The 27,079-nt window shown below is 41.5% G+C and overlaps 6 protein-coding genes across 10 annotated transcripts; 3 read left to right on the forward strand and 3 right to left on the reverse strand.

The window, feature by feature from the left end:
• The first annotated feature begins 322 nt into the window (after positions 1-322).
• On the forward strand, positions 323-2,554 carry LOC111599780 (protein phosphatase methylesterase 1). The gene is made up of 7 exons (XM_023315550.2): positions 323-403; positions 529-735; positions 812-1,010; positions 1,076-1,185; positions 1,267-1,578; positions 1,634-1,834; positions 1,894-2,554. The coding sequence occupies exons 2-7, from the start codon at positions 662-664 to the stop codon at positions 2,201-2,203; spliced, it is 1,206 nt and encodes a 401-aa protein (XP_023171318.1). The 5' UTR covers positions 323-403; positions 529-661; the 3' UTR covers positions 2,204-2,554.
• Positions 2,555-2,659: 105 nt separating this feature from the next.
• LOC111599781 (UPF0193 protein EVG1 homolog) lies at positions 2,660-3,745 on the reverse strand. Its single transcript, XM_023315551.2, has 3 exons — positions 3,406-3,745; positions 2,981-3,352; positions 2,660-2,908 (listed from the first exon to the last, which is right to left on the reverse strand). Exons 1-3 carry the CDS (start codon positions 3,668-3,670, stop codon positions 2,733-2,735), a joined length of 813 nt encoding a protein of 270 aa, XP_023171319.2. The 5' UTR covers positions 3,671-3,745; the 3' UTR covers positions 2,660-2,732.
• Positions 3,746-4,986: 1,241 nt separating this feature from the next.
• Positions 4,987-12,751, reverse strand: LOC111599778 (protein Smaug). Of its 4 annotated transcripts, none has more exons than XM_023315548.2 (5): positions 11,270-11,552; positions 8,192-9,784; positions 6,980-7,968; positions 6,320-6,911; positions 4,987-5,280 (listed from the first exon to the last, which is right to left on the reverse strand). In XM_023315548.2, the coding sequence occupies exons 2-5, from the start codon at positions 9,665-9,667 to the stop codon at positions 5,239-5,241; spliced, it is 3,099 nt and encodes a 1,032-aa protein (XP_023171316.2). In that variant the 5' UTR covers positions 9,668-9,784; positions 11,270-11,552; the 3' UTR covers positions 4,987-5,238. The 4 variants fall into 4 exon arrangements, with proteins under 4 accessions (XP_023171316.2, XP_023171315.2, XP_023171314.2 ...); XM_023315547.2 differs by having other exon boundaries at positions 6,314-6,911; positions 11,270-11,551; XM_023315546.2 differs by lacking the exons at positions 4,987-5,280; positions 11,270-11,552 and adding an exon at positions 12,330-12,751 and having other exon boundaries at positions 5,813-6,911.
• A 294-nt stretch (positions 12,752-13,045) lies between these two features.
• Positions 13,046-17,133, forward strand: LOC111599814 (ubiquitin-protein ligase E3B). The gene is made up of 7 exons (XM_023315601.2): positions 13,046-13,490; positions 13,554-14,052; positions 14,127-14,507; positions 14,572-15,197; positions 15,271-15,389; positions 15,450-16,627; positions 16,681-17,133. Exons 1-7 carry the CDS (start codon positions 13,330-13,332, stop codon positions 16,963-16,965), a joined length of 3,249 nt encoding a protein of 1,082 aa, XP_023171369.2. The 5' UTR covers positions 13,046-13,329; the 3' UTR covers positions 16,966-17,133.
• A 1,609-nt stretch (positions 17,134-18,742) lies between these two features.
• Positions 18,743-21,522, forward strand: LOC111599800 (T-box transcription factor TBX6). Of its 2 annotated transcripts, none has more exons than XM_030222960.1 (6): positions 18,743-18,861; positions 19,259-19,808; positions 19,868-20,027; positions 20,176-20,443; positions 20,514-20,651; positions 20,717-21,522. In XM_030222960.1, the coding sequence occupies exons 2-6, from the start codon at positions 19,718-19,720 to the stop codon at positions 21,353-21,355; spliced, it is 1,296 nt and encodes a 431-aa protein (XP_030078820.1). In that variant the 5' UTR covers positions 18,743-18,861; positions 19,259-19,717; the 3' UTR covers positions 21,356-21,522. The 2 variants fall into 2 exon arrangements, with proteins under 2 accessions (XP_030078820.1, XP_023171346.2); XM_023315578.2 differs by having other exon boundaries at positions 19,278-19,808.
• A 2,337-nt stretch (positions 21,523-23,859) lies between these two features.
• On the reverse strand, positions 23,860-25,075 carry LOC111599820. Its single transcript, XM_023315608.2, has 3 exons — positions 24,815-25,075; positions 24,313-24,744; positions 23,860-24,261 (listed from the first exon to the last, which is right to left on the reverse strand). The coding sequence occupies exons 1-3, from the start codon at positions 24,995-24,997 to the stop codon at positions 24,040-24,042; spliced, it is 837 nt and encodes a 278-aa protein (XP_023171376.2). The 5' UTR covers positions 24,998-25,075; the 3' UTR covers positions 23,860-24,039.
• Positions 25,076-27,079: the final 2,004 nt, after the last annotated feature.

The following is a 27,079-nucleotide window of genomic DNA, read 5'->3' on the forward strand; positions in this document are numbered from 1 at the left end:
TTATATTCAAAACAGATATTCAAAATACTACCAATAGTTGCATCTTTTATGCCATCGTTATAATTTTTATTATTATTTTATTCACAATCGGGTGTTTCAATTTAAATTTTGAATTAGGCCGCCGATATATCTGACAATATGTTATATCGATCATTACTAGATATGACTGATTATTCGATAGTCAACGAAGTATCGTGAACGTCGCCAACATGAATATATATAATATAAAAATAAAGTATAATAAAATATACAAGCAAATATAATATGTAAGTATACCTCAACGTTTTCTAATAAGAATCTAACAATATCGATAACTATTAAGTAACAGCTGTTCTGTTAAAAATCTTTTTTGCTTTCGTTAACATAAAAGAGATAGTTAAAAAGTCTGTTACTAACTGCACAGGTAATTTTCCCGCGAATCAAAAAGTTGTTTAATTCAACTGTTGCTCAATATTTTCGCATCACTTATTGAATAATTTTTGAATCAAGCATACAAAACCAGTATATTTGTGTTAACACTCATTTTAGATGCGCTGTTAATAACATTGCAGCGAATGTTAAAGTTTTCGGGCGCCTAACATCAGAGAAAACATAACGAAAAAATATACAAAGTTTTTGGTAATACATCATCTGCAAGTATTTAACAGACAATCCGTAAGCAATGTCAAGCTTACAACGAACAATGCTTAAGTCCAAATTGCCACCCACCATTCCGGGTGGCCGGATTGGCAGAGCGTAAGTTTTATCCGCTAATTATATGCATGTGGGAGGAGGATGAAGGACATGACATCTAATTGATATGCCATTACAGAGATTCATTTAAGAAGTCACGAATTAGGGACTACAAGCCATGTATGTGGAACGAGTTCTTCACCGAGAAGGAAGACGTAGTCGTGGACGAGCAACGATTATTTCGGGTCTATCGTACTAAAAAACCCGAGAAGCCCGGCCCTGTATTGCTGTTGTTGCACGGTGGGGGCTATTCTGCGCTTACCTGGGCGCACTTTTGTGTATGTATATATGCTGTACATGTGAGCAATTATCATATTCCATCACTATCCGTTTTACCTTCAAGGCGGAAGTGACAAGCATGATTCACTGTCAGTGTCTGTGCGTCGACCTTCGAGGACACGGGGACAGTAGAGTGGATGATGAAGACGACTTGTCGGCGGACACACTATCAAAGTAAGTGTTAGCCTGTTGCTTCTCTAAGTATTTGTGGCTTGTGTGTGAGTGGATGCCTAAATGCGGTGCATATACTTATAGGGACATTGGTGATCTGATCATGAAGCTTTATCCCGAGGAGGTGCCACAAATCTATGTGGTTGGTCACTCAATGGGCGGGGCAATTGCTGTGCACTTTGCTCATATGGCATTGGTGCCGAGTCTGATTGGCATCACCGTAATCGATGTGGTCGAGGGCACGGCTATGGAAGCTTTGGCCAGTATGCAAAGCTTTCTGCGCTCGCGTCCCAAGTATTTTCAGAGTATACCGAATGCCATTGAGTGGTGCATACGTAGCGGACAGGTGCGGAATGTGGACAGTGCTAAAGTCTCAATGCCTGGACAGATAATTAAGTGAGTGACGTCATAGCGAAACGAGCTTTTATTTTTAATTGATTTGCCGTTTTAGCTGTACAACGAATAAATTGGCAACGAATGATCTTCCCCTGCCGGACGAAGTGCTAGAGGAGGCGCATCACACAAGCATGTTTCCCAATGCATTCAGTATTTCTGAAGATGAAGAGGTGGGCAATGCTGGCGAAGATGGAGCTGAAAGCGTAGACTTCAAGAAGCCCACAACGACTAAAGCTGCAACAGATGCGGCCAAGAAGTGAGTTTTTGATTTGTAAAGTGAGCACCAATGAAGCAACGTATTTTGAATATTTGTAGCTATACCTGGCGTATCGATCTGGCTAAATCGGAAAAATATTGGGTCGGCTGGTTCTCGGGTCTCAGCGACAAGTTCCTTAATTTACGATTACCCAAACAGTTGCTCCTGGCCAGCATTGATGGCCTTGATCGCACCCTTACCGTAGGCCAGATGCAGGGACGCTTCCAGATGCAAGTGTTGGCACGCTGCGGTCACGCCGTACACGAGGACCGTCCACACGAGGTAGCTGAGGTCATTAGCGGCTATTTGATACGCAATCGTTTCGCCGAAGCCGCAGGCGAGTTCCGATGCCACATGCCATCCTGTTAATCCACGATCTTGTACAATTGTAGCACAAAATGTCTATTTTTAAATGGAGCATAGATGTGTATACCTATATATATATATATACACGCACGGAAACATAAGAAATAGGAACAGGATATTCTAGCCGTATTATCTATATATTTAAACATATACTCCAATAATTTATTCGATTACTTAAACAAATTCATATGTATTTTCAATCGTGTAGTGTGCGCTCATTTTGCCAAATGCCCAATAGCGAGCGCTCGTAATTTCATTGAGTTGCGCTTCTTAAATTATTAAGCTGTGTGGGTTCTTTTCTGTATCAAATATGTGCCACGAATCAAATTAAACTTATACAAAACGATTATATATTATCAAGTAAATAATTTTAATAAAACAATACGAATGATTACAACTTAAGCGTCTCCCCATTCTTTTCTGCGCCCAAAAGTATGCCAACAATTGAAGTAGAAAACATTATTTGCCCAACGGTTCTTTCAATTTACTCGTGTAACACTATTTCTATACATTAAACATTTAACATTTGTTTTTAGTCGACAAAGCGATAGCCTCCATCTTCCTTCATTTTGATCTTAGTCTCCAAACTACGGATGCGATGCAAACGCTCGGAGATTTGATCGTGTATCTCCGGGCGATATTTCTTACCCTGCCCCAAAGCCTCCATTTCGGCTAGCCATTCGGCACGCTCATTGATTTGATCCAGCACTGAGATGACATATATATATATAGATACGTGTATATGGAGCGTTAAAGAACTACAAAAACTGCCGGACTCACATTCATTGATCAAGTCATTTTCGGTAACCAAACGATCTTCGCGGGGACGGCGTAGCGGCTTTACGGACGGATCTGGCAACTCAATTCCAGCCATGGTGAATTGGAGCCTGGCCTTGGCCTTATCGCTCAACATGCGATTGTCCACTTTGGGACGATAATAGGACGTCTCATAAGCTCCGCTACGCTCAATTTGGCGCAAGTTCTTACGCTTAGCATTGCGAGCACGTTCCAGTATAGCCAGAGTCTCCTTATCGAGATCATTGCTGGTATTGGGACGAGGGGGCTTAGGCAAGGGAAGTGGCTCTCCACTGCGTAAGCTATTATCGATTTGCTTGCGCATAATCATGGACATCCTCGATTCCTTCATGAGCACTGCAACGCAAACAGTGGCAAGCTAAATGGCACGCAAGACTTCGTCTACTCACGCTTAAGTAACTCGGCAGTCTCCTTGCTGTACTCCACTTTTGGAGAATGAAAGGCACCGCTGCCGCCAGGCGGAATGCGCTCGCTTGGCCACATTGGCAGCTGCTCCTCATCCCCAGTCAGTGTTCCTCCACGTGGCAACGGCATATGCTGTTGTTGCTGTTGTTGCTGCTGTTGCTGCTGCTGCTGCTGCTGCTGCTGCTGGTGTCTTGCCAGACCCGCAGACAGCCCATCAAGTTGTACATTATTATAGCGATGCCTGTGCATATTGTTAATCGTTCAAATTTTGCTCTCAATAAGTTATGTACTATATCTATATCTATAATATATATGTTTATATATATATATATATATGTTTCAGTTCCTTTTCAACAGTTGTTTGTGTCCGATATGTCAGTTTAAAGCCCTTAAACGTTCTACTTTAAATAACAGAAGTTCGCATGGCAACCTTTGTTGTTAGGCAACCAAGTCTCATGTAGTCACTCATTCAGAAACAGTCACAAATTAGTTCTTGAAATAATTTATTTAAAATAAATAAGTATATATATATATGTATGTTTATATATATATGCTTGTTTGTATATGTGTATTGGTAATAGGTACACTCTGAATGTTCACATTTGATAATTCGTTCTATGCCTGCGCTTATCCTCTTTGACTCGATTTATTTTCTATTTAATTAACTTGACTTTATGCACAATATTTTGAATAGTTGAACTTTTGCTTATTAAACCATTTTTCGTATTTTGAACTTTGCTATGGCTATCAATTTTCTTTATATATAATTAACATATATTTGTTGCCGCATTCTTCTACCTTCAACAGAACATTTTTTTGGTTTGTGTTTTTGTGTATGTGTGTGGGTGGGTGTATATGTTGGCATGTGTGTGTGGTTGTTTTTTATTATAATTGAAATAAAAACCAATTGAAGTTGTTTGTCAAGCATCAGCCATATATGTATATACATTCCTGCAATTTTCATGCATTTCGTTCAGTTTTTACATACAATTTTAATTTAAGCTAACATTTTGTATTTATGTTCTTATAATTTGCTATGGGCTACAGCGGTCCACTCTCGTTTAAGATTTAGCTTAAGCTTAGTTACAAAGCATTCTCGATCGATATTTGACAAATATGCATATATACATATATAAATATATAAAGCAATTCTCAAAACAATTTAAAATAACATAACATATCGATTGCCATCATTATCATATACAGCACATGTTTACATTGAACAATTGAATAAGCCTAAAAGCAAAACAAAACATATTTAATATTTGCATATATGTATATATATGCAATACATTGTCTAACATGTGTGTGTGTTTTTGGCTTACATTCTTACTACTTATACAAAATACAGTATGTGTTGCATTAGCTTAATGTTCCTAAACCACTTCTGCATTTCGTTACAACTCAAACATATGAATTTCTTTAAGTGTTTACATTTACAGTTTACAGTTTTGTTTTCAGCAAATATGTTCCTTTAAATTTAAAATAAATATGTGTATATATTTTTGTATATATTTATATATATTTATATATATATATATATATATTTATATAGTTCATTATGTGACTTTCAGCAAGCAACGTTTTTGATTCGCGTATGTTTCTTGTATCGTGTGTAGCTTCAAACGTGTTTCATTATTCCAGCTCTTCTTCTAGTTCTTACATAGTTGCGAATATAATAATCTTAGTCAGTCTCATGGTCACGATGCAGAGTTCATAATATAATTTATTAACATATGCATGCACATATATATATAAATATATATATATATTGTATGCAATTTCGTCGTCGACGTCTGGATTAGCGGGTGCAGCCGTCAAAATAGGGTAAAATGTTGATCAAATTTGGCCAAATTTTCCTACAGAGAGAAAGTTATAGTTGTTGGGTTTGGATGCTGGTTTGTTCTTTGTTGGATGTTGTTGTCTTGCATTCAGTTGGCGATTAGTTGGAACTACATTTTGACATATTCAACTTAAACATTAATAACATTGGCAGCGTTTACAACTGCGCCTCTGAGTCGTTTCTGAAGCTGTGCTCTAGTTGCGCCAATAGCTGTTGGGGAAGGGAGTTATCTGTCAGCTAAACCCTGTCAGTTTAGAACGGCCAGCCGTTTCACTTTGGTTGCAGTAGCTCCAGACTTACACAGCAGTCGCTTCGTTTAACAAACAAATTCAAACACATACACACACAGATTAAGATACGCACACCCTAACATAGAAAATTAACTTAATAGTTAAACACACTTTTCAATATCTTACAGAACTAAAAACGATTACAAAACACGGTCAAACCTTTTGGGGTTTAATATACATACACTCACACACACCCACGCACAGTCAAACAGACAGACAGAACAATTTAACATTGAACTTGAAAAACAGTTAAAACTATACATTGCCAACAGCTTAATTCATTGCCTGCTCAGTCATTTGCCGACACAGAGTCTCGAGCTGCTCCAAGCTCTTGAAGTCATTCAATTTATAATCATGCGGCTGCATATTGAAGCTTTCCTTAAGCGAGGCCATGCTTAAGTTAATAAGCTGCGGCTGAGACAGGCAGTGATCCCTATTGCTGCTGCTGTTGTTATTATTAAAATTATTATTGTTATTGTTATTATTATTGTTGTTGCATATTGCGCTACAGGCAACGACATCGTCACTACAACCATCACCGGGGCACAAACAGCTCCCATTACCTACTGCAGCGGCGGCGGCAGCAGCAGCCAGCAATTGCAACTGCTGATGATTAATCGAATTGTTGTTCAATATATTATTGTTATTATTATTGTTACTGCCGTTACTGTTATTGTTATTATTATTGTTGTTGTTTATTAATATTTGCGGTGGCTGCTGCTGCTGCTGGCTGGATTCAGTTTGATTTACATTACTAACCATTACCACAGCGGCCATTGTTTTCTTTGGTTGCTGCTCCACAGTTGATATTAAATTGGATCCATTAGTGAGACCATTTAAGCTAGGCTTACGCTGCTGCTGCTGCTGCAGATTGTCGTTGTTGTTGCTATTGGTGAGTATCCCTTGGCCGGGCTTAAAGATCAGTTGCTGCGGCTGCTGTGGCCCGCCTGCGACTACAATTAGATTATTCAACGAACGTCTGTGATGAGGCGGTGGCGTCTGTTGAGGCAACGCTGGAAAGTGTTGTGCATGCTGCTGCAACATTTGCTGCATTTGCTGTGAATGATGCTTCTGCGGTTGCTGCTGCTGTTGCTGAGGATTATTCATAAAGTTGGGGTATGAGGAGCTCTTGTACTGCTGCGTCTGATATCCTCCGTTGTAATCAAACTGCTGTTGTTGCTGCTGCTGCTGCTGCTGCTGTTGTTGTTGTTGTTGCTGCTGCTGCTGCTGATGATGCTGTATCGGATGCTGTAAACAGCTCAGCGAAAAATTCAGCATATCATTTGAATTCTTGCGATGATTGATGCGATCAGTACTGCCATTTTTTGGATCACATTTGCGGGTCTTTCCGTTCCACCTGTGCAGAAAATATTACGAAAATTAAATACTAAAAAACACCTGTGTAGGATAGGCTATGCGATTTACCTGGGCTTATTCATATTGCTGGTTGTGCCACTTGCTGTCTTCACATGGTGAAGCTTGGGTACCATGGACATCTTTATCTTGGACAATTTAAACTTGAGTTCCTTCAATTGATTAGCATGATTTACAAATGCCTCGTTGTGTATGGAACGGTCAAGTATCCACATGAACACACCCAGTGTTTCTTCATCCGGAACGCAGTAAGGATCTTGTTGCAAGGCATTGCTGACCAAATCGATTACCTTGAGGAAACGCAACCCAATATTGTCCTCACCAGAATTCGATTCCAATGGCTTCATTGGCGTCAGCACAATGTTTGTGAGTTCCTCGATAGCGTTGCTTATCTTCATCTGACCCGTGTGCAGATCCTGTTCCACCCTGCTGAGAATGTGCGAGCGTTCCTTCAGTTTCTCAATGCACAACGCCAACTTGTGAGACGCGCCCTTTGTCACACCAACACTCTGTAAAAACTCTTCGCTAATTTGTAGCATTTCCTCGTACGTCATATTCTTGAACAGTTCAATGTACTTGTGCAGACGCAGCGACTTCAACCACAAGCCGATTCCGGACATACCCACATTACGCGTCTGGAATTTAATGTAGCTGGGCTTGAAGTCATCGAGGCGGGTGTCCGAGGTACTGTTCGGCAGTGTACTGTTGGCGCGATGATGCTCAATGGACAGAGAAAAGCTGCGCGGCTTATTTGCGAACTGAGCCAAATTCTCTGTTGAGTTGGAGCAGTTGTCGTTAACCGTAATCACAGACGAGTTCGATGAGTTTGATGAACAGCTGGAGATCGTTTGTGTGGTCAGACTGTTCGAACGCCGGGTCTTAAGCGCTGCAATCTTGCTATCCAGGCTCCAGCGATTGACGTCACCAAACTGATCGCCCACATATCCCATTAGTATAGAGGAGTATGCCAGCTGATGCGGAGGAGGTGGCGGTGGCGGCTGCAACAGCTGAGGAAGTATTGAAGCAGCTTGTGAAGGACTCTGTAAACATATATACAGACACATGTTATTTGCTTTCGAGCTGATAGATTATGCTTACAAATGACTCAGTTTTATTAATTTCTTATCTAATTATCAAACTCTTTTCTTTACTTTATTTTTAAGTTAAATGGCATCATTAGCGACCTAACTAACTAACCTAAATAAAAATGTCCTATTAAGTATATACTTAATATTAAAATTATCACATTAAGGTTTCACCTACCTGTTGCTGACTAAGACTAGCGCTACATATGCCGCTTGTCTCCGCAGTTCCATTGCTTGCACCATCGCAATGAATTGGCTCAAAGTCGAGGATTTCTGTGCCATTCTTGCTGAATGAGGTGTCATGATCATCGTTGCCGCCAATGCCCATGATGGAGCCCGCTGCAGCGCCAGCAACGACGCCATTGACCAGCGACGAGTTGCTGCCCAGGGAGAGTCCTAAGCTATTCTGACTAGATGCTAATTCGTTCAGTGTAATACCGTTTAAATTATCACAGAGTGGATTGATGGAGCCACAGGAGCCGCTAACGCTGCCTCGCCATTCACCTGGTTGCCTAGGCAGCTGTTTGCTGTGGTGTCTGCTTGGCGGTGCAATCGTTTGCCAATCAAAGCTGCGCGTCAAGTTGCCCAACGATGAGGAGGACGATGACGAGCTGTCCGAAATAGCGCCTGTGGCCATTTGCAGTTGCAGCTGCAGCTGATCCGGCTGTACAAAGAAACTGCTGCGCTTATTCGCCTGTATATAATCCTCGAGATGGCGAAGCCATACATTTAGCGAGCGGCGATCATCGCTGCCAATGGCGGGATGTATAAGCATATAGGAGAATATCTGCTGCACCAGCTCGGTGGGGACCAGCTGCTGCGCTGTGTCCTTTACAGCCAGGGGTATCAGCATCATGTAGGTCAGCTTGGCCTCCTCGTTGCCCGGCTTTAGCAGTGGCAGCATATTAAGCACCTCGTGCAGTATATCCTCCTTGCGCACACACAATTTGCGCTCGTCTCCGCTCATCTGGGTTGCATTTGTGCTGGTTATCTGAAAGTCGCTGCCGTAGCAATGCATTGAGTCCTTGTCCGACGAGGAGGACGACATGCCTTCAACTAAATCGTTGGGCTGACACGTCTTGTAAGCACTCAATAGATTTTGCAAGTAGGCTGGATTATTTGCATTGATGTCAATGACGACGCTGTTCAGAGTCGACTGGCATGTGCCCAGATTCTGTGTCAGATTGTTATCTATGGAATACTGTAGAAACTTGAGGCTGGGATAGCGCAGTCGCTTCAGCAGCGCATACATGACCACTGTGCGTTCACAATCGTTCCATTTCTCGAACAGATTCGTCACTGTCGTCACCTGCTCGCAAAATAAAGCATTTGTTGTCGTTGCCGTGGCCGTTGTCGCTGCTGCTGATGCTGGTGCTGTGTCGCTGTTATTAGCATTGGTATCAATTTGGTTGTTGTTGCTAGGATTTGGGTTTGCATTTGGATTTAAATTGGGGTTTGAAGCGGCGGCCGTGCTTTGGCCGGAACTTGTCGTTGCTACGAGCTGTTGCTCCTGCAGTTGCTGCTGCTGTTGTTCTGGTTGTTGTTGTTGTGTGGTTGTGACACCTGATTGCACTTCGTTTAATGCATTTTGGGGGTCGGTGCTGCTGCTGCTGCCAGTAGGCAGCGCGTTGTCTGTTCCTGTTGTGTACTTCATATCGTTGTTCCTGCTCTTCTTTAACTGCTCAATAAATATTATCGTTTTGATCTACTAGTTGTTATTACAATCAGTTATAGTTTGCAGTGTGTTGCTTATTTCGTTCAGTTCCCAGTACTGAAATGGGAAAAGGAAACGTAAACGTAATGTAAGTGAAGATAGTACATCAGACAAAAGTGTATTTCTGTAAATACCTACAATTGAGTTCGCTTTAAAAAGTTGAAAATAAGATCACAAAAGTTATAATTCTATTTTAATTGTTGTTTTAATTTTACATTTTGATAGAATTTGTATAAAACATAATTATGGAACGTGCAATGATTTGATTGAAAAACGCGTGATCAGCTCAAATCACGTCACAAATGGAAACACTTTTTACCCCTCTTTAGATGCTGCTGTTTGCTGTTTGCTGTTTTTGCTCCCATTTCGGGCGATAATAGATGTCAAGCGACGGCGACGTCGTCGACGCCGACGACAACATTCAAAGTTAATCAAATCAATTTTTTTTTTTGCTAATTTATTAAATTTACAAATGTGGCGACAATAACAAAAAATTGCAACCTGACAAATACGACAACGAAAATATAAATTATGATTAAATGTGAAAAAGAAAAAAATTAGCATTGTAGCCCGTTCCGAACGTCCGTCCGTCCGTCAATCGGACGTCGGGCGGCACATACGGGGTGGCTCTTATCAGAAAAATAAATAAATAAATAACGAGTTTGGTACATAACACCTTTGCTTGGGGCTTTGCGGTGGCGGCGGCGGCGATTGCAGTGGCGATAAATCAATAATAATACTACAAATTTTCAAAATCATTATTTACCTATTAGGTTAAGGCATGTCTAGCTTTAATATAGGGGCGCTCGGGAACGGAAAGATTCAGAATAAGTGTGGTTAGGGTTTCTGTGATTTACACTTTTCACACAATTTTGTTGCGCTTTATTTTATTTTATTTTATTTCATTTCATTTCATTTGTAATTTCTTCTTTTATACGCTGTGCTCATTTCGAACGGCTATAATAAAGCTTGTTACAGTAGATGTTGTAGTTGTTTCGCTAGCGACTTTCTTCGATTTTTTTATTGCTGTTGTTGTCTACTGTTACAATTTTAAAGCTCTCTCGGCAATGCAGCTGTGTCAATGTACAGACATACATGTATACGAATATGCTCTATGTATGTGTGCACATGAGCAAGCATTAAAACATAACGGACCCAATTACAGTATTAAAGAGCGGTCAAGTGGAATTTACTGGTTTTTTTTTAACTCTTTTTAAGGTGGGATTTCACATTTTTGTTTAATTGTAGCTCACAATAACTTGTGTACGATATTAAAGCTAAAATCAAACACAATAAATATACAACAATTTTCGCACATGCCGCGCTTATATATAACGGTAACTAGGCATAGCTTACTAAGGAACAGTTTGAATGTTTGAGGTTATGTGTCAAAATGATAGTTGTTAATATTACACAGGCACCCACACACCCATAACGGCAGACAATTCGTCAAAGTTCAATAAACGGTACATATTTAGAGAAATAAAAAAAACTCGCATGCACATGAAACAACAATAACAACAGCCGTTGTGGGATACTCACAATTGTGCGGTGTTTCATATGTAGCTGCTAACTCAGCTAACTCAGCAACAGCGATCGTATTCGCTTAGCATATTTCTTTTCGCGCATTTGTATTTTGCATGCACAATATAAATTTGATTATCTGCACTCGAATAAACACAAACAGAAATGAGGATTTAACAAAACGAAGCCAGGCAGGCGGCACAGCCTATAATTGATGCAACGGGCACGCTATGGGGAGCACTGAGGATGGTAATGGCAGCGGACAACCCCAGAAGCAAAACCAGAGCATCAGCGGCAGCCGAGAGAATGACGTTGATTGGTGCTGGCGCTGGCGTCGGTGGCGTCAGCTAATGTAGCTGGCGTTTTTAAAAATGGTGGAGCCTGCAAAACTAACTCTCAGCTACAGCAGCAAAGCGGACCGAACGCGCGCGCCTTTTTCTGACAGAGCCGAAGGAACATGCAATGCTGCTGCCGCCTTACGCTGACAGCGGGGGAGAGCTTCGCAATACAATATAAACATATACATATACATACATACCCACACAGATGGCTGTGTGTGACTGTGGCGGAATGCAAGCGACAATATGTCGCGCGCTACAAAACGACCTACCGACCCCAAAGCAAAGCGCGCTCATACACACACACAAACACACGCAATACGGAAACAGCCAGAATACACAAGTAAAAATTGCGGCAAATTACATGAGATTACAAAGCAGCAAAGGCAGGCAGGCATTTGCTCTCTTCTTCTTTTCTTCGCATTGCCTCTGCCCCTGTCTCTGCTTTTGTTGTTGTTGTGACTACTTTCGCAGGCAGAGCGCAACACAATTGTTTTCATGTCGCTTCTTTTCAATTGCACTCACTTTCCGTTCCGTTTTAGGCAAGTGCTTCTGTCGTCTACACATACGCGACAAACACGCTCGCTGTTTTGTTTTGCTGCTGCGACGACCAGCTGCCCCCCAAATCACGCCCCACCCACCCAGTCATAGACAAAACGTTAACAACAACACAATAACATAGCCATAGACTATAGACTACGCTCTGCGCTTGTGCCAAAATCGTTCTATTTTTCAATTACCTTTTGCTTTCTATTCGCTTGCTCGCGCTGCAAACCTTGAAATTATTTTCACACAGTTTTGATCGTTCCGAAATACGAGCATATTTCGTTAATTTGATATGCATATGCTATCGGATCGCGCATCCATTAATTTTTGTATAATTTTCACCTTGACTTCGCTTTGTTATTCTCAGTTTTTCAACGTCTTGCAAAATCATACTACATCGCCTTTTTTAGCTGACTCTGGCATCACCACGACATATTTGCGCGTGCACGCAACACATTTTGGGATGAAACGAAATAAAACTGCACACAACTGTATCCGCTCGCAGTTGTTTGCATTTTTTGTGCAAATTTATACTATATTTTTACAGTTAATTAATTAATAATTCCCGCAAACGCGACGACGTTCTCGCTCGTAGAAAGTGCTGCTGGAGATGGAGATGACAAATAAAGTTAAGACTGTTCGTGGCGAATTAGTTCACATGAACTGCCTCGAACTCTGAGTACTAATTCGATATATCCTCTAGTGTTTCTTTTATCATGTCACATTTCGTAAACAAATTGACAATTAAAAATGTTATAATTAAACCAAAAATATTTCATTAGAAAACTTTTTGGAAACTGTGAAGTTAATCAAATTTAAGTGCAGTTATTAGAAATTAGAATTGAACAATATTTCTGAATTATGAACCAATTACACTAAGTCATCGATGTTTAATTCATCGATATTTACACTGATATAGTGCTGCCACTCTTTTACAATATTCGTTCATCCAAACTTGTTCATATAGAATATACAAGCAGTGGTAAAGGAAAATGAAAAATAGTTATTGGAAAATCGAGTGCTACTGCAAGCTGAAAATGCAATGCACATTAAAATAAGCAGATTACATTGCGAATTGTGGAATTGCTGCGCAATATAACCCATCGAAAACACAATACAATAAGGAAAACAACAAATTAGCTGCACCTATCTAGAGAAAAACAACAAAAACTACATAACACACTTGTATACAAAATGTTTGCACAAACGGAATCACATAAAAACAACTTTTTGGAGCATACAAAGGCTGCGCGGGAGGAGCGGGCCCTTGAGAAGCGCCGGGAAGAAGCTGCAATTTTGTTACAAGCAACTCTAAAAGGATTTGTTGCCCGCAGCAAATATCAGAAATGCATAATGTAAGATCAACTACTTATTTACATGTACATATTCTAAAGCTAAGTACATTCTTACCATCACAGCAACGACTTCGACTTACTCTTTATGAGCAGTCATGAGGGCGAACAGGATGAAAAGGATACAGAGCTGCAGCCCGCCGTTCATGTGTATCCTGTGCTGCGTCGCTATCTAACACAAATAAAATTAGCTAAAAATGATGGACATATGCGAGATCGCCTGGAGCGCATTTGTCGCTATGTGAATCGCGCAATGGAAGCCGACAATCCAAAGATGTCCTATGCGGCATTATGTTTGCACAAGGATCGCAGTTTGCCCTGGATAGGACACATAAAACTGCTGTTAACCAATTGCATGCAGTTGTTGCCAGAACTTAAGCCAGAGAACCATGCTGATAGCATATCGCTTGCTCTCTTTTTACACACTCTTATTGTGTTCACCGCTCCTAAGTCTTGGGCTATATTGCGTAATGCCCAATTTGAGCGACTGCAGCCAGCTATGCAGAAGATCTGTTGCAACATTCAGGGGCATCTGGTTCATCACGGATTCTACAAGACCATGCGGGTAAGTATTTCAACTATAGTTTGTTGTATGTAAATTATAAATATAAAAATTTGTTGCAATTTCCGTATTTACAGGTAATACTGCTTAAAGGAACCGCACGCGAAGAATTGTCCGTGAAGCCGGTGACGCTTGTTGCCATAATCACACTGTGTCTGCGACCCTTAATCGATGGCGATTTTAGTCGCAACTTGCTTTCACAGTTTCTAAGCGAAATACTTTCAGTGCCGGCGCTAATTTATCATTTGCATCAGAGCGTTCCGCAGTGCATTGAGCAGTTCAGCTCGATGTCGTTGCTGAAGCGTGCTGTTAGCATATCGGAGGATTTGCAGTGGTTCGAGGAGTTCGCTGCGAGCATGTCAGGAACAAAATCGCTTGCTTATTTGGGCAACATTGTAAATATGTTTAATATAGAAAATTTGGCTGAAGCTAAAAAATTGGCCTATCCGTTGCTAACTGTGAGTACACATGAATACAATTGAGTATGTTTATTTTGCTATAATATTTGTATCATTATTGTAGGAAACCACCACATCTTTGCTGGAGCTAATACCCAATACAGTGACCACCAAAGGTGTTTTCACGCAGTGGCACGAGCTGCTTGGCTGGCACACACCATGTGCGGAGCCGGCACAAAATCAGAATGTTGGACTAATCAAGAAACAGTTTCACATGCTGTGGGATCATCGATGCATTAAGTTGCTGCTTGGTGATTTGTTAAAGGGAATTAACGAAAACTATGAACGCATCGAGTTTCACTCACCGCAGCAGCCCTCAACAAGCAATTTATTGCGTCGCGCTCTCGAACGCAGTTCCACACGTGGCAGTGGCTTGTTGGCAACAGCTGCTGGCAAACAACCAAAGATACAATGGCGTAAGCTGGACAATTGCGATGTTGTTCAGGTTTCACGTATTTGTGCCATGTATTATGCTGCCTTAAGCACGCTCTCCCAAATGAAGCTGGACATTCTGACGGGCATATGCTATAATGACAATGTGTTATATGACATTTGGTTGCTACTGACCTCGCTGGGACCCAACTGCGGCATGAAGGAATATCTGGACTTGTTGAGATGCGACACATTGGTACAAAAGCCACAAATAGCCATGCTTATGCTCTTCTGTGACTGCATGACCCACTATGTGACGTGAGTTCTATTGACGATTCTAAAAAATATGCTTCATATGATAACTATTATTAATTCGAAATATTTTCAACAGCATTCTGGACGAGTATGAAATGTATACCGAGCAGAATCCCTTTCGTCTTAACGACTACGTAATGCTAACCTATTTTCTCAATAATATATTATACAAGCTGATCAATGATAATATTATGGGTATGGGTACAGAAATCACTTTAAAAATGTTTCTCTAATGATTTGTATTTTTTTTAATAGGCGCTAAAAATGTTGTAAACAATCCTGTATTTGTTTCGCTTCATACGCTGTTGCTTTGCTTATATCGTCGTGACTGTCGACGTCCTTTCACCCCCGCCAATCACTGGCTTATACCGGAGATCAAGCCATCTACTTTTATTAATGATCTGGAGAAGGCTAAGCGTAACGCAATGCTTTTGCTGGCGAAAATGCCACACATCATCCCACACGAAGACCGGGTCAAGCTGTTCAGAAAGTTCGTACAAAACGAGAAAGCTGTGATGGGACTGACAGAGAGTGCGTGTGCTTCTCCGCGATCAGCGCTGATTGTCATACATCGGGAACGGATTGTTGAGGATGGCTATCGACAGTTGGCCGCGCAGCCGACACATGCACTGAAAGGAGTGATTCGAGTACGTTTTATCAATCAGCAGGGATTGCACGAGGCGGGCATTGATCAGGATGGCGTGTTCAAGGAATTCCTGGAGGAGACCATAAAAAAAGTATTTGATCCATCGCTGAATCTCTTCAAAACCACATCAGATCAGCGGCTATATCCATCGCCTATTTCTTATGTGCAAGACAATCATTTGCAGCTATTTGAATTTGTGGGACGAATGCTTGGCAAGGCTGTTTACGAGGGCATTGTCGTGGATGTGCCATTTGCTTCTTTCTTTCTTTCCCAGCTACTGGGCCAAACACAGCAAGCCCTCTACTCTTGCATGGATGAGCTGCCCTCGCTCGACAACGAACTATATCGTAGCCTTACGTTTATCAAGCACTATAAACAAGATGTGGCCGATTTAAACTTGACTTTCTCCGTGGATCAGGATGTCATGGGGAAGATAGTTACACATGAACTGCATCCAGGTGGCAAAGCACGTGTTGTCAACGATCACAACAAGCTGGTCTACATACACTACATGGCCTATTTCCATATGAACACCCAAATACGGGAACAGACGCAGGCATTCAATCGCGGCTTTCGCAGCATTGTCAATCCCGAGTGGTTATCGTTATTTTCTCCTCCGGAATTGCAGCGTCTTATATCGGGTGATACGGTACCATTAGATTTGAAAGATTTGCGTAAGCATACGCAGTATTATGGAGGATTTCATGACTCCCATCGCGTTGTCGGCTGGCTCTGGGATATATTGGCCAAAGATTTTACGGAGGATGAGCGCAAACTATTTCTTAAGGTACCTTGAAGAATATTTAACTTTGAATTCTTTATTAATAAGCATATTTATAGTTCGTTACCAGTTGCTCCAAACCTCCACTGTTGGGCTTTGCGCACCTTGAGCCGCCCTTTTCCATACGTTGCGTTGAGGTGGGCGATGATGAGGACACAGGAGATACCATTGGAAGCGTTATACGCGGCTTCTTTACTATACGTAAAAAGGATCCGCTCAATAGGTTGCCCACTTCATCCACGTGCTTCAATCTGCTAAAGCTGCCCAACTATCAGAAGAAGTCAACGCTGCGAGACAAACTGCGCTATGCCGTCAGCAGCAACACAGGTTTCGAGCTGTCTTAAAGATGCTCGCTGGAGTTGGAGCTACATATCAGTTGTGTATTGAGCTTTTGGTGTTATCTATTATATATTTTCTTTTCATTGTTAGCGGTCCGTGATTCTTGCTGAAATGTTGTTAAATATGTATTCTAATCAATAGCGCCTACTTTTTATATTTTTATCAACATTTTTCATGTTGAATTTTTTATACTTGTAAGTTTCTTGCAATTGTGTATATGTATGTGTATATCTGTGTGTGCTTGGATGTATGTTGGTATTTTATAAAACATTTTTTTCAAAAACGAAAAAAAAATACAAAAAAGCAATTCAATTATAAAAATATATATCTGTATATGTATATTTTTAAACGTATAGCTGTGATAAACAAATTATAGGAAACTAACGACAAATACACAAAATAACAGAATACGAAACTGAATTAACAACATGAAAAATATAAATAATATAGCTAAACATAAATTATAAGAATTAAAAGTTATACTGTATTATACGTGGCTTGAGTGTGATGAATTCGCATATTGTATAAGTTATATGTAAAACATTGAAAACCAAAATCCAAAGCAACAACAACAATAAATCTAAATGTCTGATTCATGTGCAAAACGTAAGCTTCGACCTGATGTTTATCTAGCGCCCTAAGCGTATTGCGAAACAAAATATAGTAAATTGAAAGCCAAGAGGCAGCAATTAGTGAATGAATGCTCAAATTTCCCTGGGTTTTTCCGGGAGCAGGCAATGAAAAGAGCCAGAGCCGAGGACGAATTCGTTGCGAGACAAGCGCTAATGACGCAAATCCGTCTGGCATGTGACTACTGTACAGGAACACTAATTGCCTGAGTCAGAGCAGATAGGAAGTGCACTTAGTGCGGAAATGTTGAGCCTGGCTTCTGCAAAGCTAGTCAAATTACCGGAAATTCAGCTGACTAATGACTTGGACTGTGGATTTCGTTGCTGGATAAGAAAGAGTTTCGGTTTCCATTTAGAGTCACCTATTTTATGCATATTATGAGACATTTCGATATCGAACAGGACTTCAGGTGTTCCGGTTCGTGCTCAAACTATCGACCGTTGCGGTTTTTTGTCGGCCAGTCTCTTTTTAGAGTCTAGACAATAAAAATAAATTGTACAGCCGACCCACAAACATACAATAATCATAACAATAATATCCAAAATGCCCGATAGACAGTCGGAAACAGTCGGCGGTCGGTTGTTAGCTGTCGCTCATCGTTGGGTCATAAAGTGCGCATCTTTTGTGCCCTTTGTTGGCAGCAGCAGCAGCAGCAGCAACAACAGCATTGAAGCAGCATCCCTTTGCACAAAGTGTGATCATTTTTATGACTTGCCTGTGAGTTGATGCCGACAATGACGCCGTCGCCGTCATTTTTGTCATCCTACTGTTCCCAGGACAAGTGGCAATGCGCACAGCAAAAGGTGACTGCGACTGCCAGTTAAGTGGACGTGGCGGCCGTCGCTTGGCCCTGGCGCCAGTTTGATGTTCCTCAACAAATTGTCGCGCCCATTTAGCTACACAAGTACCGTTTAACATTTGATTACGGCAACTTATCGGCAGGCGCATCTCTCTTTGGTTGCTCTGAACGGTAGCGAGAGACAAGCGGTATCTTGTATGCTGATCCAGGATAAGGCTCACATACTAACATATATCCTCTTCAGCCAGATGGGAGCTGATCATTCGATAGTCAATTTGAGAGAAAGTCGAAATCTACAAATGTAAAACTCGAATCCAAAATAAACACTTAAACTTGTGTTTTTTGTCAATGATATGATCTAAAAATGTGTAGACCTTAAGAAATATTAATAAAAAAAATTTGAAGTCCTCTTAGATGCAGCCGCTTGGAAGGGAAACTTACTTCAGACTATATTTAAATGAGGTTGTAGCAGGTATTGATACAATATTTGTCATATGCAAAACTTAAAAGTTTGAAGCTTACTCAAAATCTTAATAATATGGATTTTCTAAATTAGGAACATTGTTCCTTGATCAATTCTATGTTAGCTTACCGTATATAGTCGTTCTGTCCATATCGATGAATTTCCTGTGTCGAAAAAAAAGAACAAAACTAAAGTTGTAAAAAGTTGTATAAAACCAGAGAAGGAATGAATATGCCTTTCGGCCCAATTTTAAGCATACTCCATTTTAATAAAAAGTTTTACCTATTTCGAAGAAAATCTATATTACCATTTTCACTATAAGCTATTTTAGGCTAATAGGCTATTATATTGTGGACCAAATGTAAAAGATTTCCATTTTCATTACCGTTAATAACCAAATGTATAGTTCAAAGAGATTCCCCCAGTGCAATCAATGCTATCAACAGCAATATGGGCGCCCATCATTTAGCTCCGGCAAGGGAAAACGTGCTCAAAATGGCGCAACCATAAGCCGGAGCGAGATAGCATGCTGTGCGTCAAGCAGCGACCAATGAGAGCTCTGTAGCTGGAAGAGCACAAACTGGAAGTGGAATGAGCGGAGAAGCAGGTCGTGCAGCTACCTGATACGACGACGGAGACTGAAAAGTGAACTGACTGGATTCTGTTGGAATTGAGTTTCGAGCGCACAATTTTCAGAGCGCAACAGTTTCAATCTGAACGGCGTGGAGAGCAGTTCGTTAGTGAGCGAAAAGAAACGCATTTTATCGAGATTTCGAATTGAATAATAGAAAAAGGCGATCACAGTGATCAATAGACTTGACATAAATATTATTAAGTGTCAAATATTGTGGTTGAAATTAAAACTATGTTGGCATTGCCAAACATTGCAGACATGCGCATGCAGCAGCAGATTGCGCATGAGCTTTATCGCCAGCAAATTATGCAACGCCTGCCAGGTAAGGTTTTGAGTGATATGCGTGCCTTGCCGACGGCTGTAACATCTTCTCTCTTGCAGATCCACTGTGCGGCCTGTTGCCCAATTTCGGGACACATTTCGTGGCACCAACAATGGCGCAGCCTTCGCTGCCAGGCGTAGAAGCCAAGCTTGAGAACAACGAACTCTGGCAGCAATTCCATCACATTGGCACCGAAATGATCATCACGAAGAGTGGAAGGTATGCTTAGTTATCATTTACCTAGCGTATCTTTGCGCCCGCTTATCGCATACTCACAACTCTGGCATGCAGAGCAGCGAGATAAGCTTTAAAATGAGATCACATAGCATGTCAGTAACCGCCATTATTATTGCTTCACTTTATCCAGACGTATGTTTCCCTCGATGCGCGTCTCGCTGAGCGGGCTGGAGGAGGAGGCCAACTATTGCGTGCTGCTGGAAATGGTGCCCATCGGGGACTGTCGCTACAAGTTCTCCGGCTCCCAATGGGTGCCAGCTGGCGGTGCCGAGCCACAGAGTCCGCAGCGCATGTTTCTGCATCCGGATAGCCCCGCAACTGGCAAGCATTGGCAATCGCAGGCCTTGCTATTCAGCAAAGTCAAGCTAACCAACAACACGCTGGACAACAATGGACATGTAGGTGTAGTCTTTGCATTTAATCACTCCACAGTCACTTATCGCAAAATATTTTCTTATCTGCCTACAGATTGTCTTGGCCAGCATGCACAAGTATCAGCCACGATTGCATGTGATTCGTACATCCGATCTGACCCAAATACCCTGGGCCCCACAGCAGGCCTACGTCTTCCCCGAAACGGAGTTTATAGCTGTGACAGCGTATCAGGTGTGTGGTCTTAAGCTCCTATCAAGCAATTGATCAATTACTAATAGTCCGCTTCTCGCTTACAGAACGACCGCATTACAAAGCTCAAAATCGACAACAATCCCTTTGCTAAGGGCTTCCGGGAGACGGGCCAATCACGTTGCAAGCGCAAGCTTAACGATTCCTCTGCGCCTGCGCATGCAGACGTAGCGGGAGCTGTTAACGATATGGAGCTCACCGTCTCGCCGTCGGCTAAACGCTTGCGTCTTACCGAAGAGCTGTCCCTGCTGCCCCAACAGCAAGCAACAGCAAGTGGGCTGCTAGTGCCGCGCCATTATCTGCTGGACACTCTGGAGGCCAATTTCTATCTGTCAGCGCCACCGCCGCCCCTGCCATGCATTGATTATGCCAGACACATCGCCAGCTATCCAAGTTGGGCCTATTCACCATCGCCTGATTCGTCGTGTGCCTCCTCCTCCTCCTCGTCTGGTTGCGATTCGGCCGCCGAGCCAGAGACAGAGACCGATACCTTTGTGGACGTAGTGGGCACCACGACAAGCGCACCTGAGCCCGACCTGGAATCCGAATCGATTAGCCGTATCGCTGGTATGGCCAACGCTGCCGTTGCCGCCGCCGCCGCCGCTGCTGCTGCTGCTGCGGTGCCAAAGCCCAAACGGAGCAGCTTCAGCATCTTGGACATATTAGGAGTGAGCGTCTCGTCTTAGCTGTTGTGCTGCACTGTGCTGTGGAGCTGAAGTTGCTGTTGCTCCCATTTCAGTTGTTCAGCGGCTTAGTTGTTGCTCCTAGGTGCCTTATACATTTAATTAGCGTTTAGTTGCGTAGTCTGTAGGTTGTATTGTGATATTTTGCAGTTAATTAAGATTTCCAGGTATTTGCCATCAGTATTTATCCTAAGTATTTATTATGCAATTTTAATTGTTTAAATGATTTCGTAATGGATTTATTGTCTTTGGCATTTTAATGCGAGCAAATAAAGATTTTTTATAAGAATTTCAAAAAAGGCTTTTCTTATTGAAGCATTAAAGGGCCATCGCCATGCGCCCATCGATACGAGGGCAGAACATGAAAGAAAAATCGAAGCTCAACAAGTGGAAGTAGAGCATTTTAGTTCGACTCGTTAGATCTGTTTTTATATATGTCATTGTGCCACTAAAATCTTGACAATAATATTACTAATTATAATAATTTATATTGATGCCTATATATCCTATAGTAGGCTTTAAGACAATATATATTCTTGCTGAATTCAAATAAATAGAACCATGTCCGTGTGAGCCCCTTTCAGTTTTACTCAGATCACACAGCTAAAAATATCTATGCAAAATTAAGCAAATATTTTTTACTATTGTTACAAGATTTTCTTTTTCAACATTAGAACAAAATTTGTTTAACAGCGTTTCGAAATATCGTACAGAGTTACAATCCATTACAATTGCTCAACGTTTGGCAGAGTATTTAAGATTCAGTGTGCCGCCTCTTTAATTGAATCACTTTTATCTGGTGTCCCATTATCTGTCTTGACCTTGCATATGAATTGTTACTAATTCTTGTTCTTTCCTTTATATATTTTGAAATTATTTTCTGTGCTTCCATTTTGTTCACTCTTTGCTTTTGTATACATAATTGCGTCTTCTATCTTTCGCGTGTTGGCTTTGAAAACCAGTTCCAGCTCCGCAAGCTCACACTGGTTCGCAGAGAGTTGCACAGTTCGCTCTCCCTGTTCGTATAGTTCTACTGAGCCAGCAACAGCATAAGAAGAAGCACAACTACAACGCCGACGACATGAGCTTATCAGCAGATCAGAGAGAGCCGCATCTTAAATGCTGGCGCCAGCGCCAGTGCCAGCGCGCTGATTGAGCGCGACGATCGGCAGGTAATCCTGGCGAGCAGTTGGCAGTTGGCCGCAAGGTAAGAGCAAATGTAATTGATGTTTTCACGTTGTAGTTGTTTGCCATTTACATGCAAAATTGTTCGAGTCGTTGCCTCACACATGCAACTTGTTGCGCTGGCCAACGGAAATGCGGCGGCGTCTTTGAGTGCCCAACAGAGCTGGCCAAACCGATAACCGATAACCGGTAGCCGGAGCGAGCGAGACACGGCTATTGCCCAAATTGCAAATCTTCGACGGTGGCATTTCATTTCATTTCAAATCGCGTTAACAAACAATTGTTAAGCGGCTGATTCCCCAACTTTCTGCTCCAGCTAACCACCGCACACGTAGTAACAACCTGTTTGGTTTCTTTTTTCTCCTCTCAGTGGGGACATCTGTTGCTTGTCGGCTGTGGGGCTGCAGTTCCATTCATGTTGCCGCTGGAAGTGTTTATGGGCTCCACATTAGCCACACTGCATATTCATGTTAAACGTCGCCAAAAAGACTAACGACGCCAAATGGCTATTGTGTTGTTGTTGCCGCAGTTTCTGACTTGCTCGGGGCTATTTGCTAAAATTTATTGAATTCTCATTTGGGAGCCACGGCATCCGAGTGCCACAAACCAGAGACAAGAAGAGCTAGGCGCAGGTTCAAAAACGTTCGCATGTCAAAGGCAAATGAGCTCCACTGCAGGTCCCGAGCCAGGTCCCGGCTCTGCAGCGGTAGATAAGCAAACTTTTTATCCCAGGCCTTGTGTTTGCTGCATGCTCCAGCTCTTATTGTTTGTTATTGTGTATTTTTCTCTCTTTCTCTCCCCCTCGCTCTCGCTCTCTCTTTCTGTCGTGTATGTGTAATTTCGTTGGAAATTAATGTTACGGCGGTCAAAATCAAAGTCATGGACATTTCGCTGGCGACAATTTTATCGGCATCGCAATGAAATCATTTGGAGTAGAGTTGGGCGCCGGCTTCAATCATCCCAATGCGACATGTTCGTGCCTCCAATTGCTACACGATGCGTAAGCACTTAAGGAATGCCAGACACACTGGATGCTCATGATTCCTTCTTATTTGACTGAAAGTTTCAATTTATATTCTGAATTCAAGGGCGAATTATAATCTTGGACAAAAGCTGATGATTTTCTTAAAAAGCAATAATATTCATTATAAATTTGGATTAATGTAATACTACAAAAGTTTTTTCATACAAGAACTTGATTCAATACCAATCGTTCCCATTGCAGCTATGAATGATTTATAATCATTGTGAGCTAAAAATCTCGAGAACTATGTGCATTTTTTATAGTAACAGATAAACTAACTTTACTGCGTCGCCTCTAGTATTACAGAAGATATTTTTATTGGCTTTGTTGATGTCTCTTTGAATATAATACACATTTCGTGGCAAAAACTATAACGTGTTGCATTATCTTAAGAATCCGAAATAAATGAATATTAAGTGCACTTCAATGTGTCTTATTTTTTAATATGCAATTTCCTGCTTGCACTTAAATGTAATAGTTATGGATGATAATCGTTTAAAGTGCTGGAGCGCCGATGCCAATGATTGGGATCCTTGTACTCCACCAGGTTAGACAAATCGTAACCAGCTGGCACAGTGATATACGATGCAAGGCCAGGCAAGATCTTCTCATCAGGAAATTCGGGCATGTCCTCAAAGGGGGAGACGTACGGGATGCTTTCGGAAGTCGCTTGAAAGTTAGCTGATGGAGCGGTATTTCTCTATAAAAGGATAACTTAGATTATATACGAAAAGGAATTGACTTTATTTACTTGGTTTGGCTTCAGCTTCAGCTGGTCCTTTTGCTGCTCTTCTTCCGTCATACTTTTAAATCTATCGGTATTTTTGTCATGAAAATAATCTTCCAATGCGGCTGTGAATTCGCGGTGCAGTGAACGTCTTTTTCCCGGGATATTTTGTTGTTCTTCAACCCAAATTTCGGTAAAGGCATACTTTTGCAATGCTTCCGTGCCAACACTGCTATTGATTGGATCGTTCTTGGTTGCAGGCGTTAGATTCATGTTAAAGAGCTCCATATCCGGCATCTGACAATTGTTTTTTAACGGAGGCACCAAGTGATGACATTTTTGCAAGGGATTCCGCAACGGCAGCAATTTGGGCGTCTGATATTGATTCGGATTTACAAAAGACGCGGATTCATCTAAGCTGCAGTCAGCTGGCTTAGAATCCGAGCTTAGCTTCAGCTGAATGATGCAAATTTAAAAAATCCAAATTTTTCCTACAACGAAGATAAATATGTGTATGTATACTCACATTCTTAATAGCGATATTTTCGAACTCCAAATTAGGTGCGTCTCTTATGGAGTCATCATCTATGTCGGTAAAAGATCCCAAGTCGGGGGAATCGCCATCGCTCTGTGTGAAGGAGTGAAAGGATTCATTATCATCGTCTATTTCTACGCGATATGCTTCAGTATGATTGTTGCCTAGATTCATTTTGTTTTCTTTTTTTGAAACCAATTAGTTCGTAATTAAATGCAGCTTGGCATAGAGATGGGAGCGTGACTGCGTCTAAGTTAGTTTAATAATTGATTAAGCTTAGGACAGGGCTGTTAACTTTCGATAGTTGGAAAAGAGAAAGGCAATTAGAAAAATAGTTTTTGGGCATAATTTTAATAAGTTTAGTGAATTAAAAAAGTTACCACATTCAAATAAGAGAGATATTAACTTAAAGAGCAAAGAAAACTATTTGCTGTGATGGTTGTTAAGAACTGCAATTTTATGTTACTTATCGATTAAATGATGAAAAAGCATTATCGATAAATCAATAGCTGGCGATCTCTTATGTGGTTAGTTTAAAGACGCTCTTGTCAGGTAGCAGTGTTTGGACAAAACAATAATATGCAAATTAGGCAGAGAACTTAAATACTTCAATAGTTTGCAATCAATAGCCTTGTAGACAAAGGGCACGGACAATGTGCCCAACAACGGAGAGCAGCGCACGCACTTGACAGCGGTCATTGTTGGTTTTGCTACTTTGAGTTGTTCTCATAGAATTGCAAAATGAAACAGAGGTCGAATCGGTCAAGCAATCCGTTTTCCTGCATATGTGTGGGTGGATTTTTATTATCCGGTAATTGTTTGTGCCATTGTTCACACGCTACGATCGAAAAATTACACTCTTTGTTAATTGTCCCATCCCCGGACACGGACGCGGCCTGGGACTCGGCCCATATGTGAGCCCATTTGCATAAACTGCTCTGTAGGATTCTGAGTGGGTTTGGCTCCGCTCTAGTTTAAAACCACGGATTAGGACTACGCTTGAGAAAGACGAAGGAAAAGATATATGTACATACATAGATTATGAGAGGTTTTATTTTTATGGCTTGGCACCGGCGACACACAACGCTGAGCCATCTCCCTGCCGACCTTTGTTACATTCTTCTAGCCTACAAAATATGTTTATTTTCGGCGAGGGATTAACATAGCCAGCCAATGCATATGTTTTGCGAATCAAATACCAAAAACTGATATGGTAACCCTTTTTCCCAACTCTTTCCTTGTCTCTCCTAATTTGAATAGTGTGTGAAACTGAAACGGCATCTTTTTACCAAGCAGTGCAAAACTGTCCCGCTTGCACTACTTGCGTTCCGTTTGATTTGATAGTCAGTTGTTTTCTTCAAATGACTGCTGCCACGCGTAAAACTGTTTTCTTTCACATTAGCACTTGTTTTTGTTTGCTAGCACTCAAGCAATTAACTTTCGTTTAGGAATTGGTAATGGTAATGGTTTCGTTATTGTTCGGGTGGCTCCCCATTTTGTGTTTACACAACAGCAATTGGTTGCAGAGACACAATGTATCTAATTTCATGGGGCACACAAAAAGCAACAACAAATGTTGAGCCGTAAAATACAACAGCCAAATGCATTAATTACGCACACGCCGCACAACCTGCGACATCTGCCAGACGCCGGCGTAGACGCAGACGCAGTTGCAGTCGCAGTCGCAGCCGCAGTTCTAGCTATTTAATGAGGCATTCAATGCACTTACAACCTTGCGCCTGTCAACGCAGCCAGAACGACATCTGTCACCCGTTCTGTGCGCTATAAAACCGCAGTTTGCTGCTCCCTGGTGAGTAGAATTTAGAAATCGATTTGCTGGTAAATTGAAATTGTTTGTTTTTTCTATATTTTCTTCTCTTTTTTGCTAGTCGTACTTTGGTCGGAGACTACGGCTGCACACGCCTCTCTCGACGTCCTCTTTCGACTTCAGACGTGGGTGGTGACGCATGTCATCGTAAACTTCATCATTGGCCATCGAAATAAACTAGGGAAACACAACAACAACAAGCAACAGCAGCTTACATAACGAAATGTGTATGTTTCTCTTGTTTCTCTTGTTTTTTGTTGTTTCTTGGCTGCTGTTGCCGCCGCCGCTCTTAGTCTCAGTCTCTGCCCATTTCATAAACATCTTTAACCACTATGAGTCTCCAGAGTATTCTTGCTGGGCTGCAACCGAATTTCATGCCTTGTCGAGCTATTTAATTGCAAACAAATTATGTTCTGGCCACTCGCTGC

The sequence above is a fragment of the Drosophila hydei genome, unplaced genomic scaffold (assembly GCF_003285905.1).
Source record: "Drosophila hydei strain 15085-1641.00,03,60 unplaced genomic scaffold, DhydRS2 tig00000001-arrow-pilon, whole genome shotgun sequence".
Classification (NCBI taxonomy): Eukaryota; Metazoa; Arthropoda; class Insecta; order Diptera; family Drosophilidae; genus Drosophila; species Drosophila hydei.